Source organism: Nothoprocta perdicaria, unplaced genomic scaffold (assembly GCF_003342845.1).
Source record: "Nothoprocta perdicaria isolate Ctin4 unplaced genomic scaffold, notPer1 scaffold_100, whole genome shotgun sequence".
In the NCBI taxonomy this organism is placed as follows: domain Eukaryota; kingdom Metazoa; phylum Chordata; class Aves; order Tinamiformes; family Tinamidae; genus Nothoprocta; species Nothoprocta perdicaria.
This window is the reverse complement of record NW_020454095.1, coordinates 1,554,700-1,571,386: the sequence shown is the minus strand read 5'-3', so window position 1 is coordinate 1,571,386 and position 16,687 is coordinate 1,554,700. Positions and strand designations below refer to the sequence as shown.

At 35.8% G+C, this 16,687-nt stretch overlaps 1 protein-coding gene across 3 annotated transcripts in view; it reads left to right on the top strand.

Moving 5' to 3' along the window:
* CADM2 (cell adhesion molecule 2) overlaps window positions 1–16,687 on the top strand; it is a 603,314-nt gene that overhangs the window by 532,023 nt on the left and 54,604 nt on the right. For all 3 annotated transcript variants that reach the window (XM_026040423.1, XM_026040427.1, XM_026040436.1), the window contains one exon: window positions 12,939–13,117. In XM_026040423.1, coding sequence (XP_025896208.1) covers window positions 12,939–13,117 — 179 coding nt within the window. The remainder of the gene's footprint in view (window positions 1–12,938; window positions 13,118–16,687) is intronic.

Here is a 16,687-nt window from a genome sequence, read left to right as displayed (position 1 = left end):
CCAGTCTCCACCTCAGCTTATAGAGTTGCTGCACTTTTGACATGATGTATTCTGTGCTCTGTCTGTAAACCAAGTTGATTTTAGAAAATGTGTATTTTTTAATCCTATAGTATGAAGACGATGTAAACCATTTAAAGTGAGTCATGGTGCATCTCTTCTGGTTATTTTTCATATATTAGTATTTTCCACAGGTTTTGTTGCCTTGGCTCGTGGTGCAACGTACTTGTAAACTTTTATGAAGAACGCAATCTTATAAACTGATCTGAAGACACAGGAGATGAGAGGATGTTATTTTCTTCTGTTTTATGAAATGCATAATAACTAACGTGCGCACATCCTATTATTATGCTTTACTGCTGCTTTTCTATCCCCAGCAGTACTTCATTAGCATTAGGAACATAGTTCCTGGTTAATCCTAGTAATTTTCAGCAGCCATTCTGATTCATTCACTTGAGCACCATATTATCTTAATACTGCTGACATTTGCATGTCTTTGAAATACATTTTTTTGTTATTGTCCATTTAATCCACTGCAGTTTCTATCATCCTTTGTTCTGTAGTCATGCTTTACTTATAGCTGATGAAAAAGAATAATCTACTAATTTCTCAATAGCTCTTAAAGGTTAAGAAGAAATCAACAAGGTATAAACAGTGGTGTAAGAAGCCCAGAGATTTAGCTGTTTGAATACAGACTACATAATTAGAAACCTATAGAAGTACAATTATAGTGAAACCAGGTTGTTAAGATTTTTATGTTTAATCAAAGTTTTTTTTCATGTGAATGAAATACTAACATGCCATTTATCGTCTCACCTATACCTTGACAGAAAAGACGCCCCTGAGAGTGGCAATGAAACATTTAAGCTAATGTGACAATTATTCTTTTTATTCACTTATCTGTATACAGTTTGTCCTCTCCCTTTTTTTTTTCTCCTTTATTTGAGAGTGTAGGTCTTAGATTATGTGTCTGAAAGGATGGGGATTTTTCTTTCTAATTTGCACATCAATATATGGCACCAATCCCAGGTAGAACTGGGAAGTATCTTTTATTATGGAGGTGTTCCAGTACTGATCCAGAGTAATGCAGCTCCAAAATTTAAAAGGAGCTTAAAAGGCATCACTGTTTTCCTGATTCATCGTTCATCCATTTTCCTGATTGGAATAACATTACTGTACCCCTGGGTGAACCTTACTTTTTGCATCTCATGAGATTACCCAGCCATGACTGCAGCCAAGGCTCTGACAACTCGCTGCTCTCTGGAGCATTGCTGCCAATGATCYCCACTGCCTTCAGTAGGAAGGACAATACTGACTGCAAAGAGGTCTCCACCTCCACTATTTTTTTTTTTGCCTCAGAATCAATCCTGTCACCTGCCCTTAATTATTGATCTGTCATTAGGGGTATCTTAACCCTTAGGTGAGGGTTAAGGTGAGGTGTAGTAAAGGATGAATTGTGTATCCACCTGAGCAGCACCTTGCACAGTCTCTCAATATCAGGCTGTGCAGGCAAGACTCCTGATACCAAAACCCCATCTGCTATATTACATAAATTAGAAAATGTCTGATCTAATCTATATTTAAGTCCAGTTCAACCTGAGATTGTTCCTTGCAAAGTATTTTATAGTATTTTATCCTTGGGCTGGTATCAATGAGCTGCTATCAACTAGCTGACAGATAGCAATACCTACCCACTTCTTCAAGGCCCCAGAAAGTAAAGCAACATTTATAACATAGGATTGTTTTTTTCACTTCCTGCTATCCTAGTGGCTTGCATGTCTCTTTCTTCCTTTTTAGCTTCAGGAATCTTTTTGAAAGAGATGTTACACTTCTATGAAGGACTTTTCTTTCTTTTTTTTTCTTTTTTTTTCCCCCTGGTTAAAAATTTAAAAGAAATAGAAATTATTTATAAACTGGCAATACAAATCAAACAATATAGCCATACATACCATAGRTGTTATTTTCTATACACAGAATGTTTTAAAGTGCACTTTTGGTGAACTCTGTTCATAAGCTGAAGAGAGTGTAGTGTTTTCTTTGAACTTGAGATGTTTTGAGGCTTTGATTTTATTCAGGTTCATGTGAAAAAAAATGTAGTTAAGAGATATCTTTTAAAAATGTTCTAATATATGAGGTGTTTTGATTTAAACTACTAACAATGCATTAAAATATGCAAGTCCCTTTCAGAATAACTAGAAAGAAAATGAAGGAAGTTGTGACATATTCCACAGTTTAATAATGGTGTATTTAAAAAAGATTACTTTTTTTTTTTTTTTCATGTTATGCAACAGTTATTCTTCAGTTGTCTTTTTACTCCCAAGTGATGTGCTGGTACTAAATATTTGAAAATTTGACATCTTCTTCTCTCCATTTTGTATTTCCTCAGTCATAGCTGAGAAAAGACAGAAATGCAGTTCAATGAGTTTTGCCCGTCATGAGAGTAGTTTCCTACAGAGTATGAGAATGCCTGGAGACTTAAGAAGAATAAAAAGAGTAGAAGTGTTCAGGCCGTTGTTTGAGAGGTTGGTCGTAGGTTCAGAATGTGAATACCATTGGCATGGAATGAAAGGCTAGAAGTTTATGACAGATATGTGAGAAATTGGGCAAAATCTGGAATAAACAGAAGGTTAGATGGACATTTTATGGGCCAGATAACCATAGGGACACTGTTCTCTGCTATGAAAAGACATGAAAATTAACAGGTCTGCGGTGCTCCTATGGCTCAAAGGATATCTCACACTTTCTTGCTGTGGGATTAGTAGAAGAAGATGCGGAGAAAATCAACAATCACAGAGAAAGCCTGCAGTGTCTTAAATCTTAAAGTGTTTCAGAAAGCTGGGAGGGTTAAGCACAAGAACCATACYTTCCTTTTTCACTGGGAACCCTTGGGTGTGTGAGAGATGGGGATTGGCTCCTGTGGAGCCAGATTTGCAGCAGCATTCTCTCCATCCTCTTTTTTTCTTTTTTTTTAATCATGACTAAAAAGCCTACTGGTAGTGACTCATCAATGAAAGATGCTGTAGGCTGGGAGCTGGCAGCCTCCTCCTGAGTTTTGTGTACATTTAGGTACATTTTTAATACCTACTGTCCATGGAGAGCACAGACATTTCTGTGCCACTGTTCAGAAAATAAAGAAAAAAAAAAAAAAAAAAAAAAGAACTCCACCTACAAGTTATATCAAAACTTTGCCACAGCATAAATAAGCATGGGAAATTATCCAATAATCTAATTATCCAAGAGAAAGAAGAAGGAAACAAGTCTGCTACTGAAGATGTGGAGATTTGAATTCCTTGAAGAAAATTAGCCACAAGATGTGGTGCATAATCTGATAAGGGAGTATTTCCATTAAAGAAATTAGCGAATTTGTTGGATACCAATAATAATAACAACAATAAACACTTAAAGACTGTAGGAAACTGTGCAAATCAGCTGGAATATCTGAAGAGTTGAGATGTAAAAAAACAAAGCAAAACTTGAAAATCATTCTGCTTAGTAAATGAAACAGTGTTTTGGAGAGGAAAACAATCCTGCAAAAACACTGGAAGTATACTTGGCAGAATATTCTATAAGAAATAGATTAAAAGTAGAACCAAAATGAAGAAATGAAGAATTTCTACATCTTACCATGGCAGTATTGCTACTCAAAAGGATATAAAAGGAAAATACTCTTCCCTTCTGGTTTTATATGCAAATTGTAAAGCTAAAATTCTTTTAAAGAATATAATTGTGTGTTTTTTGTGTTTTTTTTTTAGCACAAATGATGTCTGGAGTCATTTGACGATTGCATTGTACCAAAATAAAACTGGCAAGCAGTATGCATTAAACATGTTTAAAAACAGCTTTAAAAACTGAAATAGATTTTTCAGTTTCATGAGACTTAAAAATACTTTGCTACAGCTTACCCTGAAACACAGATGTCTGAGCCTAAACTAGGCAGAGATGACTGATATTTATAATACACTATAGCTTTGCCTTCTCTAAAACACATTAATTTCTATTAATAGAAAATACACATTATGTTTTGGAATGATATAAAGCATTAAAATTGTGCATTAATACAAAATTTTTAACTAGCAAGAAATATGTTATAAACTGGAGGACCTGGTAAATCTCAAAGTAGGRTTCAGTATAGCTCTCCGTGTGATACCTTAACAGCAGAAAGTATTCTGCCAGTGGCTTGGTGTAAATATTAACAAAAATTGTGCTGAAAGAAAACTTTCATGTTCTTGTTTGAGGATTTTCATGTGATTACACTCAGTGTTTTGTACTGTCAAATCTTTACAGTACAGCTGGATTCATTGGTTCAGACAGTAACAGAACCATTTCTTGGTCAATGGGCAAAGTATCATTGTTGATATAGATCGGAAAGGCTCTACTTCAGAGTTTACACCAGATGGGAAGGTCTGGGATTTGAATGCATTTTGTATCTCAGTGCGTAATTTGAGAGAGTGTGACGTCAAAGCCGTAGAATCAAAAAATACAGAATACTGTGATGTAATATTTACAGAAGTTTCTTGATTCGATATATTCAAACTTCTTACAAAAGTAATAATCACTGAAGAATCTCAGATAATAGAAAATAAAATAAAAAAATGATTGATGATTGCTGATCATCTAAAGACACAGGATGCATAATTTAAATAGTCATCATGAGAATGAGCTGTAAGCTTTAAGTGTTAAGAGATGCCTGTCAATCCTGATCTATATTTGCATGCTGGCACACAGTTAAAACCTTTTCTCACTAGTTCAGGGGTTTATAGTTAATTTCCATCCAAGTGTAATCAGGCTTCGTAAAAAATAAAATCTGAATTTCAGCACTCTACAGGAGAGCCACTTGATGTGTAGATGATATGAACTTGGTAAAAAGGTTTGCATTTCCTATGTAAATTAAAGATAATAGGGTTTCCCATGTTAATCAGTAAAAAAAGAAAAGAAAAGCTTTTCCGCCAGTAGGATACATTGTAGGAATAATTTGATATTTGGATTTAATGGTGTTATAATCAATTAGAAAAAAAAAAATGACTTAAGAGTTTTTGCAAGTTTCTATAATATTATAACAAGATTTAACCATCTGTCACTATGAGGAGGAAGATCAGGTACTTCGGGTACTTCTGCTATGATATTGGCCGAATAGGGGATGCAAGAGAAGGCGGCACTCTGTAGCCAGCACTCCCTTCTCTTTTGCTGATTCGGCAATCAAGCCTAATCCCATATTGAATAACTTCTAACAGGAGAGAAAGGGAAGCATAGCAGAGGGGAAATAATCGATCAAATTGATAAATAAAAGATATATCTCCCCAGGATCAAAAGGACACTTTTGCTTAAAGTGAAATTTGATTTTTTGGTTTACGTGATCATGTGTAGGAACTCTTAATAGAGGACTTCTTCAGGATTTATTAATAAAATTAGAGGCAAAACATCTACATTCTTTAAAGATGTATGACATTCATAAGAGTTTAGCATGTTATATTTATAGCATGCAATGGTAATTTAACTGCAAGGTGAATTTAATATCTTTAATAGAGGAGATTTCTTCTGATGGAGAAAAAGAAAGCAGGCAAGATTYTAAGATAAAAGTCTTAGAAGAGATGAATAGGATTAGAACCAGCACTACTGAAACTGGCAAAATAAGGCAAATAACCTGAATGATTAATTTTTGAGTACTTTAATATGAGAACATTCTTAAGAAAGGGTGTTTTTAGCTGAGTGTTTGCCTGACTATAGGCTTACTGAGAGGCGCTTGGGGTGATAAATGGAGTTAGCAACCAACTGTGCACAGTTTGATTTCATGTCTCACTGCATTTAATCTGAGTTGTCCATTTGCATGTTCTAGTACTGAGGGCATAAGAAATCAATTAAATAAGTAACTGTATTATCAGATACTGCAGTGGTGGGTTCCTATGAATTTTACTATATGACATGCGTTCAGAAAATCTGCTAACTTGACTTCTGTTTTGATGCATATCACAATGTTATGATGGAATTTTTTCTCATGTTGGCATCAGTCATGCTGTGCATCTGTGATCTCTGAGGTTTCTCCACTTCCTTCAAAGCTGAATAGCCAGTTAGCATAACCAAGCTAACCATGACAAAACGCTCTTCTCCAACAAACCCCCAGTGATTATTGGTAATGATCCTTAAATTGTAAGGGGATATTAATGGCAATAAGAAAGTCTTCCAGCAGCACATATGCAGTAAAAAGAAGAAAATGGGCACCTTATGCTAAGTGGGACAGGGGCCATAGTGACACAGAACACGGAAAAGACAGAGGTACTGAATGTCTTCATCAGTCTGTACTGGTAATACCAGACTTCAGGAATCCCAGATGCAGGGCTAGAAGGAGGATCTAAGAAACTATAAACTCACCAGCATCATTGTGATCAGTGGGAAGGTAATGGAGCAACTAATCCTGGGCACTATTTCAACACATGTGAAGGACAGAAAGGCGATCAGGAGTAATCAGTGTGGATTTTCAAAGGGAAAAACATGCTTRATGGCTTGATGGAAGAGAACAGTGGATATTGTCCTCCATTACATCATGATAGACAAGCTGATGAAGTACAGGCTATGTAGGTGGATAGTGAAGCGGATTAGAACTGCCGTGCTCATCAGCAGCACCAAGTCCAGCTGGAGACCAGTTGCTAGTGGTATCTTTCAGGCAGCAGTACTGGGGCCGATACTGTTTAACTGCCACATTAACGACCTAGATGATGGAACCAAATGCATCTTCAACAAGTTTGCAGGTGATACAGAACTAGGAGGAATGACTGATGTACCATAGGGTATAGACTCTGGTGTGTATACACCTCTGATGTTTGAGGAGACCTTTACAGACTGGTGGAACCTCATTCCTCAGTAAAGAGCAAAGTCCTACACCTAGGGAGAAGTAATCCTAGGCACTAGTAGAGGTTAGGAGCTGCCTCAAAAAGAGTCCTGTTGGACAGCAGGTTGACCATGCAATGCCTTCATGCAGCAATGAAAGCCAATAGTACCCAGTGTTGCATTAGGCAGAGCATGACCAGCAGGTTGAGGAAGATGGCCCTCCTCTTCTGTTTGGCACTGGTGAGACCACAGCTAAAGCTCAGACAGGTTCAGTGCTGGGCATCACCAGCACATCAATCTGCTAGTGAGACTCCAGTGAAGGACCACAAAGATTAAGGGGGTTGAGTATCTATTCTATGAAGAGAGTTTGTGAGAGCTATAATTGGTTAGCCTGGAGAAAAGAAGACTCAGAGGGGATCTTAGAAACAGGTACCTTGTGTCTCCTGAGACACTTAAGGGAAAAAAAAAAAAAAGGATACAGAAATATAATAGTTAATTCTAATGCTGAAAATTTCCTTCTTTAAAAGAAAAGGTACTTCAGGACATTCTTGACTAATTCTTCTGAACAGAAGAACACCCTATGAAGGTTACTCAAACTCAGAAAAACTTCCTGCAGAGTTTGTATCACATAAACTCTTTCCAAACTCTTTATGAAAAGCTAGAGACTGCAGATATTGGTGGGTTTGATAGATGAAATGCTCTCAAAATGGCTCATTCCATTATGACTCATCAGACTGAGACTTTATAGAAACAAGACGTTCCCTCAGGATTTAAACCTTCAACTTGATGATGAACAGAAGAATCTGAAAATCCAGACTTAACTATAGAGAAACTCTATAAGGTRAAATTAATGAAGCAATCATTCCCTTAGATGATTTAAAGTTGCACCAAGATTTCAACAAAGAGAAAGCTTTGATAAATGTGATAAAACCTTTTCCATTACTCATTTTAGAGTTTCCACTAAAATATGTTTTTATGGACTTCAGAGGAAACATGTGTGCCCCTGTTTGGAGAATTAAAAGGCATTTTTCAAGAATACCATGCTCAAAATAATAAAAAATCATTTGTTTGTCTTGTTAGCTTTCCACAAATCCTTCTTCARTCTTTCTTCTTCTTATCCACAATGACTTCATATCTTGACAGGATGCTTAGATACCCAGATGGATGAGTGTTAATATCCTCAGTGAGACTGATTATGTGAACAGCTGTCACTGATTATTTTTACTGCAGTGAGTTTGTATMAAAATCGAAAGGATATCCTATGGCAGACAGGCCATCTTACAGTTATTCACTAAGGTCTCAGTGAAACATGGCTTCTTCATGACCTTTCTGTATGCAGAAATCAGGAAAGAGCAACAAAAATGAAGATCTTATAAGGGTGAATGTATTCTTAAGTTCACTTAGTTCAGAAAGAAATTATCRTCTTATGTAGAAAGATAACACTATGAGGAGTAAGCAAAGACTGTAACTTCATGTTTGTGTGGGTAAGGCTGGAGAAAGTGATGGAAAATTAACTAACGTGTTTTAAGATACTGCTGTTAATTTTTTAAAGCACTGATTTACCAGAAATATGCTTTTTTCCCTTCTTTTTCCAATCAAATTTTTCACTTTTTTTAAAAAACATTCTTTTGAATGAATTAAAGTTCAATCTGTATTCTCATATTTTAGAAGACAAAGACTTACTAGCTTAAGGATTATAAAAGAATTCCTCTTTATTTAAAAATTCTTGTTAGCTTACTTGCAAGAAAACTCTCTTTTCACAGAATAAAGCCTGAATACCGGAATCCCCCTGGAACATGACATGTTTTAATATCTTCACTGCTGTTGCAGTTCACTTTGTCTAGAAAAAAAAAGAAAAAAAAAAAAAAAAGAAAAATCTCTTGCATTTTCTTTTTTTTCTTTTTTCTTTTTTTTTTTAAAAACAGTTAAGACAATCTTTTATTTATACCAAAAATCAGGTCAGCTGCTGAAAGCCTCCTGGCCTTTTTATTAAGATTGAACAGAAATTATATCAAGCCCACTTAGAGGTTCTTCAGTGCGATTATAGAGTTCAGGTCAGGGGAGTGGAGGTGGGGAGAAGTGTAGTAATTGTTCATGTTTAAACCATTTTTAATTTGCGCATGATTAATATCTTCAGCTTCTTCCAGTACAAAGCAATTCTAATAGTGCCACTCTGGGCATTTGCATGCAGAGCAGAATTGGTAAAAGCAGTAGGCAAAGAAATAGCATGGACTGCAATTTAGAATACACTTGAGCTCTCTCTTTGCAAGAGTTCTTCAATRCAGAAGCCTTTTTGCTTGTTTGTTTGTTTCTTTATTTAAATGAGGTCACATTAGGAGTCTAATAAGAACAGGTTAATAAACAGGATCTTAATGCTTCAGCTCCACTACCACCCTGTGCCCCATGGATAGTCTCTGTGGTGCGTGTGTACAGGGATTAAAGTAGAGCGATRTAGAAAAGCACCTCTCCCTCAAGATTATCCTGGGGGAAAAAGGGAGCACAGATTTGTCCTTTGGGAGACCAGGTTTGTACCAACAGGCAGCATAATACTGCTGTGAGAGACAGGTCAGTGAGCTAGTTTGTGCCATGAAATGTGCAAAGGTGTTATTGTACAATTGCATTAGTGACCACAGAGCTCAACTTTATAGCTATTGTTCTGCAAGAAATAAGTTTTTCAGGAGTGTCTGACAAAATGGGAATTAAACTGGTAAGTGTGATTCAGCTTGGAGTAATCACAAGCACGGAGATACCATGTTAGTTCCAGTCCACAAAGCAAAGTACGTTATCATGCCAAAAAAAGCTCAAATCCCATGGTACAACTAGCATTAGGAGTGTATATAAAGAGTGTATATATTTACCTTGTATTTTAGAACGTCAAACCTAAATATTCCCAAATTAAGCCAGAACCCTTTCAAAATCTTGGATAAGAGAATAAACTTTTGTGTGTATATGCACCTGTGAACATTATCAGCAGGATAAAGTATAGGGAATTTATAGTTCTACATGTTTTGTGTCAGAGAAGGAAAGCTTCCCATAAGCATACCAGCTGCATCCATGTTTGTGATAATGAAGATTATCACAATTATCAGAGAGTTGCCAACACGCTCTAAATTTAGTCTGTCCTTTTTTTGGGAGAATTAGCTCTCTCTTAACAATCTCTGAAAGTATCATATGCAACCAACAAAGATATACAGATAGATAGATCAATCACCACCTTCTAAGTACAAGGCTATCATGACTTATAATAAGGTTATAATATGCAGGTTTTAATATATAGCTGTTACTTACCATATCCTGCAATATTCATTGCATTGACTAGGACATCATTGTAAGACATGTCACAGTAAGTATATTTTTGTAAAGCAGTAGTAGCAAACTTCCAGGATTCATTGCCACAGGATGCTCGATTGACAGAGTTTTAGCAGATTCAAAAGGAAATTAGAGAAATTTGTCAGCAAAAAGTCTGCTACTAAATAGATATTAAAAAGAGCGAGAGAGACACCCTCTAAAATCTCTAATAGGGCAATTCTGAATATGGACAAAGTACAAGGGGAATGGTCCACAGAAAACTGCTATGTTCACATGCTTTCCCTAAGCAACTGCTCCAGATATCACTGTCAGCAGCAGTGTGCTGGCCTGGATGCTGGAGCATGTCTCATGTTCTTAACTCACTTCTGCCTAAATAATGAATTGCTTAGACCACAGCATCTCAAAGCTTCACAGCAGCACAGGCAAAAATTAATTTTGTGGCTGTGACAGAATTGCTGCTTTAGGCACCATCCTCCCYGAGAATGGTGTGATGGAGTGAGAGCTGTGCCCAGTCACCGCGACATGTTGACCACGGGCCAGCTGCCCAGGAGTTGCTCCTGTGCTACCACTAAGCCAGCACAGACTGGCTTAATATTAGCAGTTAATTAACAGATTGCCTGACACTGCTCTGACACCCAGAGTATTTGCTTCTCCTTTCTAAGCCATGATTTTTCTGCCACCATCAGTTTGCAGGGATAGCTAACCACTCTGCATATGACTTAAGCTGGCATAGTAAGATGCAATAAGGCTTCCTGAATGATGTATATTGAAGCACCATTTCATCGTTACTTGTTATTTTGTCCTTACAATGAAATGTAAGTTCCATAAATTACCGTTATATGGAAATTGCTTTAACATACCTGTTATGAAGAAAGTAGTGTACATTCGAGCAGAAGCCTTTCAGTATTTCAATTCCCCAGGATTATAAATCCATAGTAAACTAGCAAATTGAAAATAATGAGGAGTTTGCTGGAAAACTGAACACATCCACCTTAACAAATCAAAGCAAAACACACCTTAATGTGTTGATCTGAGGCATTTTCTCTAAAAAGTACTGGAGTAACAGCAATCTCAATTTTCCATGTTTAGATTAGGCAGGAAGGAAGGGCACATGCATGAATGTGGAGGGGAGGCAGGTATTTAGACCACAGCACCTGAATGTGTAGTTAGGAAGTGTGTTATGATTGGTATTACGATTGTTAGGTATAAGTAAGGCCCATTACACTCACAATTTTTAATTCTTGGCTTAAAATGTGTGAATTTTGGATTATTCCCTGAGTATATGACTGTTAAAAAAATTGTAGCCTCAGAAAACAGCCAATATAGGTAGCAACTTCAGCACTGATTTATCAAGGTGCAATTCAAATCTTGCTAAAACGTGCATAAATCTCTGATACTTTTCAGAGAAACATATGGTCTTTTGCTAAATAAGTAGCATAAATAAGTGAATTTCAGACAACTTTGCTTTGTTTAGATAGACTGTATAAAAATATATAAGTGTAAATCATGTTACTGTAGTCATTAGAAATATATATTTCTGTGCATTACACCACCATTTAGCAAAATATGTCTGTGTAGGTATTTATATTTAATTCTTATTACTAAAGTTCATTTTATTTAATAGTACCTGCTTAAGTTAATCAAACTAAATATTTTATGAGTAAGACTAGTGATTTATTTGATATCTACTGTTTTTTTTTAATTGCTTACTTGCACAATCAGATACTTTGCTTAATGTTTTCCTRCCAAAAAAAATGTACAAATATAGAATTGCTCTTGACAGCAATTAGTGACATACATCTGTTCATGAGATATTCAGGAATCAGTAATCCAACTTTTTGTTTGTAATCGTGGACCTATCTTTATGGAGGTTTCCTTTAYGTGAATTTAAAAGTAGATCTTGCAACAGGTAAAGCCTCCATACAAGTAATAAATGCTTCCTGGTATCTGTAAGACAWATACGATTAAGTCTGGTGCTTCTTGAGCATCTTTGGGAAAGAGTCAACTATCAGTTGACCATGGGAAGATACGAAGGTGTCTACATGACAGTGGGTTCCTCTGTCCTTGACTTGGCTAGGAAGTTGGTACTGTCAGTCCTTTCCTTTGGTCTATCTCATGTGAGTTTTTGACATAAAAGAAGAGAGGTTTCACAGAAAGAAAATCCAGGATTTTGAGTCAATCTTCTTTTCCTTGAGGTAACACATGTAAGAAGCAGTTATTTGGGGAAGGAGGGCAGGTGAAGAAAGGGATAGGCTACAACACAAGTCCATGCAGCAACAGAAACACATTTAGACTCCCTGTAAGTTGTGCTGCTTTGAGATTGATATGCCTGATTCAAGAAGCAGACACAGCACATGTGCAGGAATGTGTCAACATGAACAGCCTAAGTAATTTCAGAATCCATTCCCACACTTCTTGCAATCTACCTCAGCATGCATGATTTCTGATGCTTATCTACCACACAGGAAACTGTTTCCATATAGCTTGTCAAATGTCCTGCCAACAGCTTGCCTAGCACCTGTTTTTGATTTAAGGAAGACTKCTGCTTGTATCGATCATTTTATACCATTCTGTTTCCTTTTCTTCTTCTCTTCCTTCTCCTTCCTGTTTCTTCACTTTCTCTGATAGTTGTCATCTGGTACTAGGTGGTACCAGCTTATAATTCATTACACCCAGTAATTCAAATGAGCAGTGACTATTCTTTGATGCCACGATATTATTCTTAAGTTTCTGACATTGCAGCTTCTACTGTTTAGATTACAGTATATGTTTCACGAATATGATCAAATGTATTGCTTTKGATCTGACAGGCCAGAACCAGTCCTGTGGACGAAGGATGGTGGAGAGCTACCGGATCCGGAAAGAATGGTTGTCAATGGCAGGGTCCTAAGCATCAGCTTCCTTAACAAAACGGACAATGGCACGTATCGATGCGAAGCAAAAAATCCTATTGGCCGAAACAGCACAGAATATGTCCTGATAGTACATGGTGAGTACCTCTCATTTTTTGTTGCATGATATGCATAAGTATCACTTCAAACAAATACAAGCAAGTGCTTATGTTGACGTAAGAGAATAGCCAGAAAAAGCTAAAAATAGTCAGAAAAATTTGTAATTGCACTTTTATTGCTACAATCATCTACTTAACCATCTAGTTATGGGGAATATGTTTACTTCCTTTTATTGACATACTTCATTCATTTCTTTACAAAATATATTCTCTTTYATTGCAAACTTCTTGCTAAGTAAGCACCTGGAAAAACATTTTGCAATATATTGGACACCGTTTCATAAATAATTGCCTTAGGCACCTACTGCCTGGTTACAAAAGGATTCATTGAAGGAAATAGTGAAATACCTTTTTTGAGGCTTTTTTATAGTTTGCTATAGACAAGGYATCAAGTTTTTGTTTTTGTTTGTTTCAAAAAAGTTATAAAGTGCTACTTACTGAGCAAGTTCAGCTTATAAAAGTTAGCTGATGATCATAAAGATGCTTTGGAATATTTGGCCTAATACTTTAATTAATCCTCAAAAATATGTAGTGACCTAAATTCATGATACTTATAAGAAAAAGGAAAACCATGAAGGTTTACACAATTATAATCAATTACAATTACAAATTACAATCAATTTTTATACCTAATTAATTAAGAAGATATGTCACATTATAAGAATAAGGGCTTTTATGTTAATCTTCAGATAGTTTGATATAACTCAGATAATACAAAATAGCATATGCCTTTATCAAAGTACTGCAACATGGACCTATCAGTCTCAAAATAAAATATTCTCTTATCGCAGGTGCGTATGAAATGATTCCTGGAGTTCTTGCATTTGAATTTGAAGATAGGAGAATTTAGAGATAAAAAAATTCCATCGTGCTCCTATCCAAATACAATTTTTCTAGCTTTTGTGTACAAATGCCACATTTTATAACTATGACAAAATAAAATGAAACAATATCTAATGCAAGTTGTAGTCTGTAAGTAGAAATGAAAAGCATGTAGACTGCTCATAATGACATGAAGTGTAACAAATGCATATTTCTTGGGTGTTTGCAAGCTCTCAACAGTATTTTCTCTAAAGATTTAACCTACTGTTAGGTATTTGGCAGTTAACTTCTAATAAATGCTACTTTCAGCATTCAGTAATTAGCTATTTTTTGGCACTATTGTTGAGCTGTAATTTATCAAAAKAACCCCTTAGATTACTTTTCATTCTCTTAAAGTTCACCATTAGTTTACATAGGATTAGTGGCACAAATAATGAGGAGGTCTTTGCAGGAGGAACATGGAGCCTGTACTTCCGTGTGAGTATTTCTATGTTTAAGACAAATACAAAAGCTAAAACCTCTAACCTCTACTTACATTGATTACTATAAAGAAAAAGAAAAAAAACAAGCTTTAAATCTCAGAGACAGTGTTGTATTGGTTGTTGGATGCATGCACAAAAGGCACTCCTCTTGATGGAGTAACAGCTTTCCATACTTTACCAAATGTTGACATTTCAGTGGTTTGTGTGGTGTGCCCAATTTATTTATGTGATAATTTTTGAAAACATGGCCTTTTGTAATAGTGAATTTTCCCTTAGTGGTGACTTTACAACATGCCCCTACCGAAGAATATTTCATGATCAGCTGTGTGTCTTAGTGGCATGTCCCCTGTTGATCTGATTATCTTATAAAGGCTTCATAGCAGTCTGTAAAATCATTCATTATCGAGAAGCCATTCTGCTCTGTCTGGCAGCACATTAAGCATGTTATCAGGTTTAGTTTGAACATTGCTGACCTTTTCTGTTATGAATGCTGGAGTTTTTCCTAATTGCATTTCTGCAATTCTAGTGTTAGAACTACAGAAGATAAATGTCAGGTGCTTCCTAGATTTCCATAACAATAGAAGAAGTATGACAGAGTATGTGATGATGTTTAGTGCTTAATAACTAACTGCATTTCAGAATTGTTGTTAAGTTTTTTAAGTACAAAAAAGAGTGACACAGTTATTTTATCAAGTATAACACAATTAGTTATGTAGATCAATTTGTGCAGCATCTTATCCCTTCTGTAGTTCATTATATTCACATGCATAGTACATTATTATCACTTTCTCTCTCTCCTTTTTTTTTCTAGCAAAACTATTTTTCACAACTTCCTGAAGATGCCTTCCTTCCTTTTAATAGAAGACATTTTTCTGTGTTTTCCTAAATATATTTGGTAGAATTACTTGATTTCTCATTACTTTCCCTGTGCCTAATGTGTTGTTATTATTTAATTTACTTGCTTCTTTGTAGAACAACTTTTATGGTTGAACTCAATTATCTTGAAGGTCTTTTCCAATCATAATGATTCTATGATTCAGTTCTGTGATTCTATGATTCTGTGTCCTTTAAGCATGTCCTTTTTACCTTGAATCTTASATTTCCAATACAGACATGTTCCAGATATCACATAAGGGGAGAAACATTCATAAAGATGTGAGAGAAGAGAGACGACTCCGTGAGGGARTTTTCAGAGATTTCTTTGAATTGCAGGTCAAGGAAATAAGGTTTAGGAAAGGTGAACTGACAAATCTATGAGGAGGAGGCATAAATGCCCTGGCCACTAGTAGACCCTTAGCTGAGTCTCTGGAAGTTCAACTCCACAAATGTCAAGCAACTAATAATTCCTCCAGGAAGCTCCTGGGCCCTGAAAAGCTGTAGTGATGGAGAGAAAGAMGAGTAATCACATGACCAAGTTTAGAAAGAGACTATGGCTGTATTTTTTCCAGGTGAGCATATGTGGAAAGGCAGGGGATGTCAATGCACTGTATCTGCTGTCTACACAGGCAAAGGAATGCAATTAGTTCACAACTTGTACTTTTTCATCCATTTTGAGATTTCCTCTATATTTTCCTCCTCCATCCAGACCTTATTTTAGGAAATTTTCGACTGCAAAAGTTCCACAATGCCTCTATTCCTTTTACCCCTGTAACAACCCACTTTTAATGCACTTTATCTACTACTTTCTTCCATATCCCCCCAAAAATATTTAGTCAGCTTCAGGATAGAGAGAATCATGCCTGAAAAATGAAAAGATGTTGTCTGTCATAATTAGAGATTAAGTGTAAGCAAATTAATTATATAAACAAATCAAGAAGAGTCAAATGCYTTTAACCGGGTCAACCTAGACATAAGATGATGTGGAAAAAATGGTAATTTTTCCCACTTTAAGTGAAGATGAGGTAATAGTATTTTGATGCTAGGTGAAGGCAGTTGAAATAAATATAGCTATAAGCAGATGAAGGACAATCTGTATAATATAATTACTATTTGATAACATAAAAAGTCTTTTTAGATTTGTAATGTAATTAAAGAAATTTGACTTCAGAGAAAGTGAATATATTTAAATTAAGTAAAAGGCATTGTCTATTAAATGTGCTCATGTTGCTTTGCTGCATCAATACAGCTGCTGCTTTCATTTTTCTTAATATTTATTATTAATAATAAATGTGAAGAAAACACTTCATGAAGCAGGAAGGTGGGCACAAAGTCAGAGTTTATAGGCAGCAGTACAAAGGCAAGACAT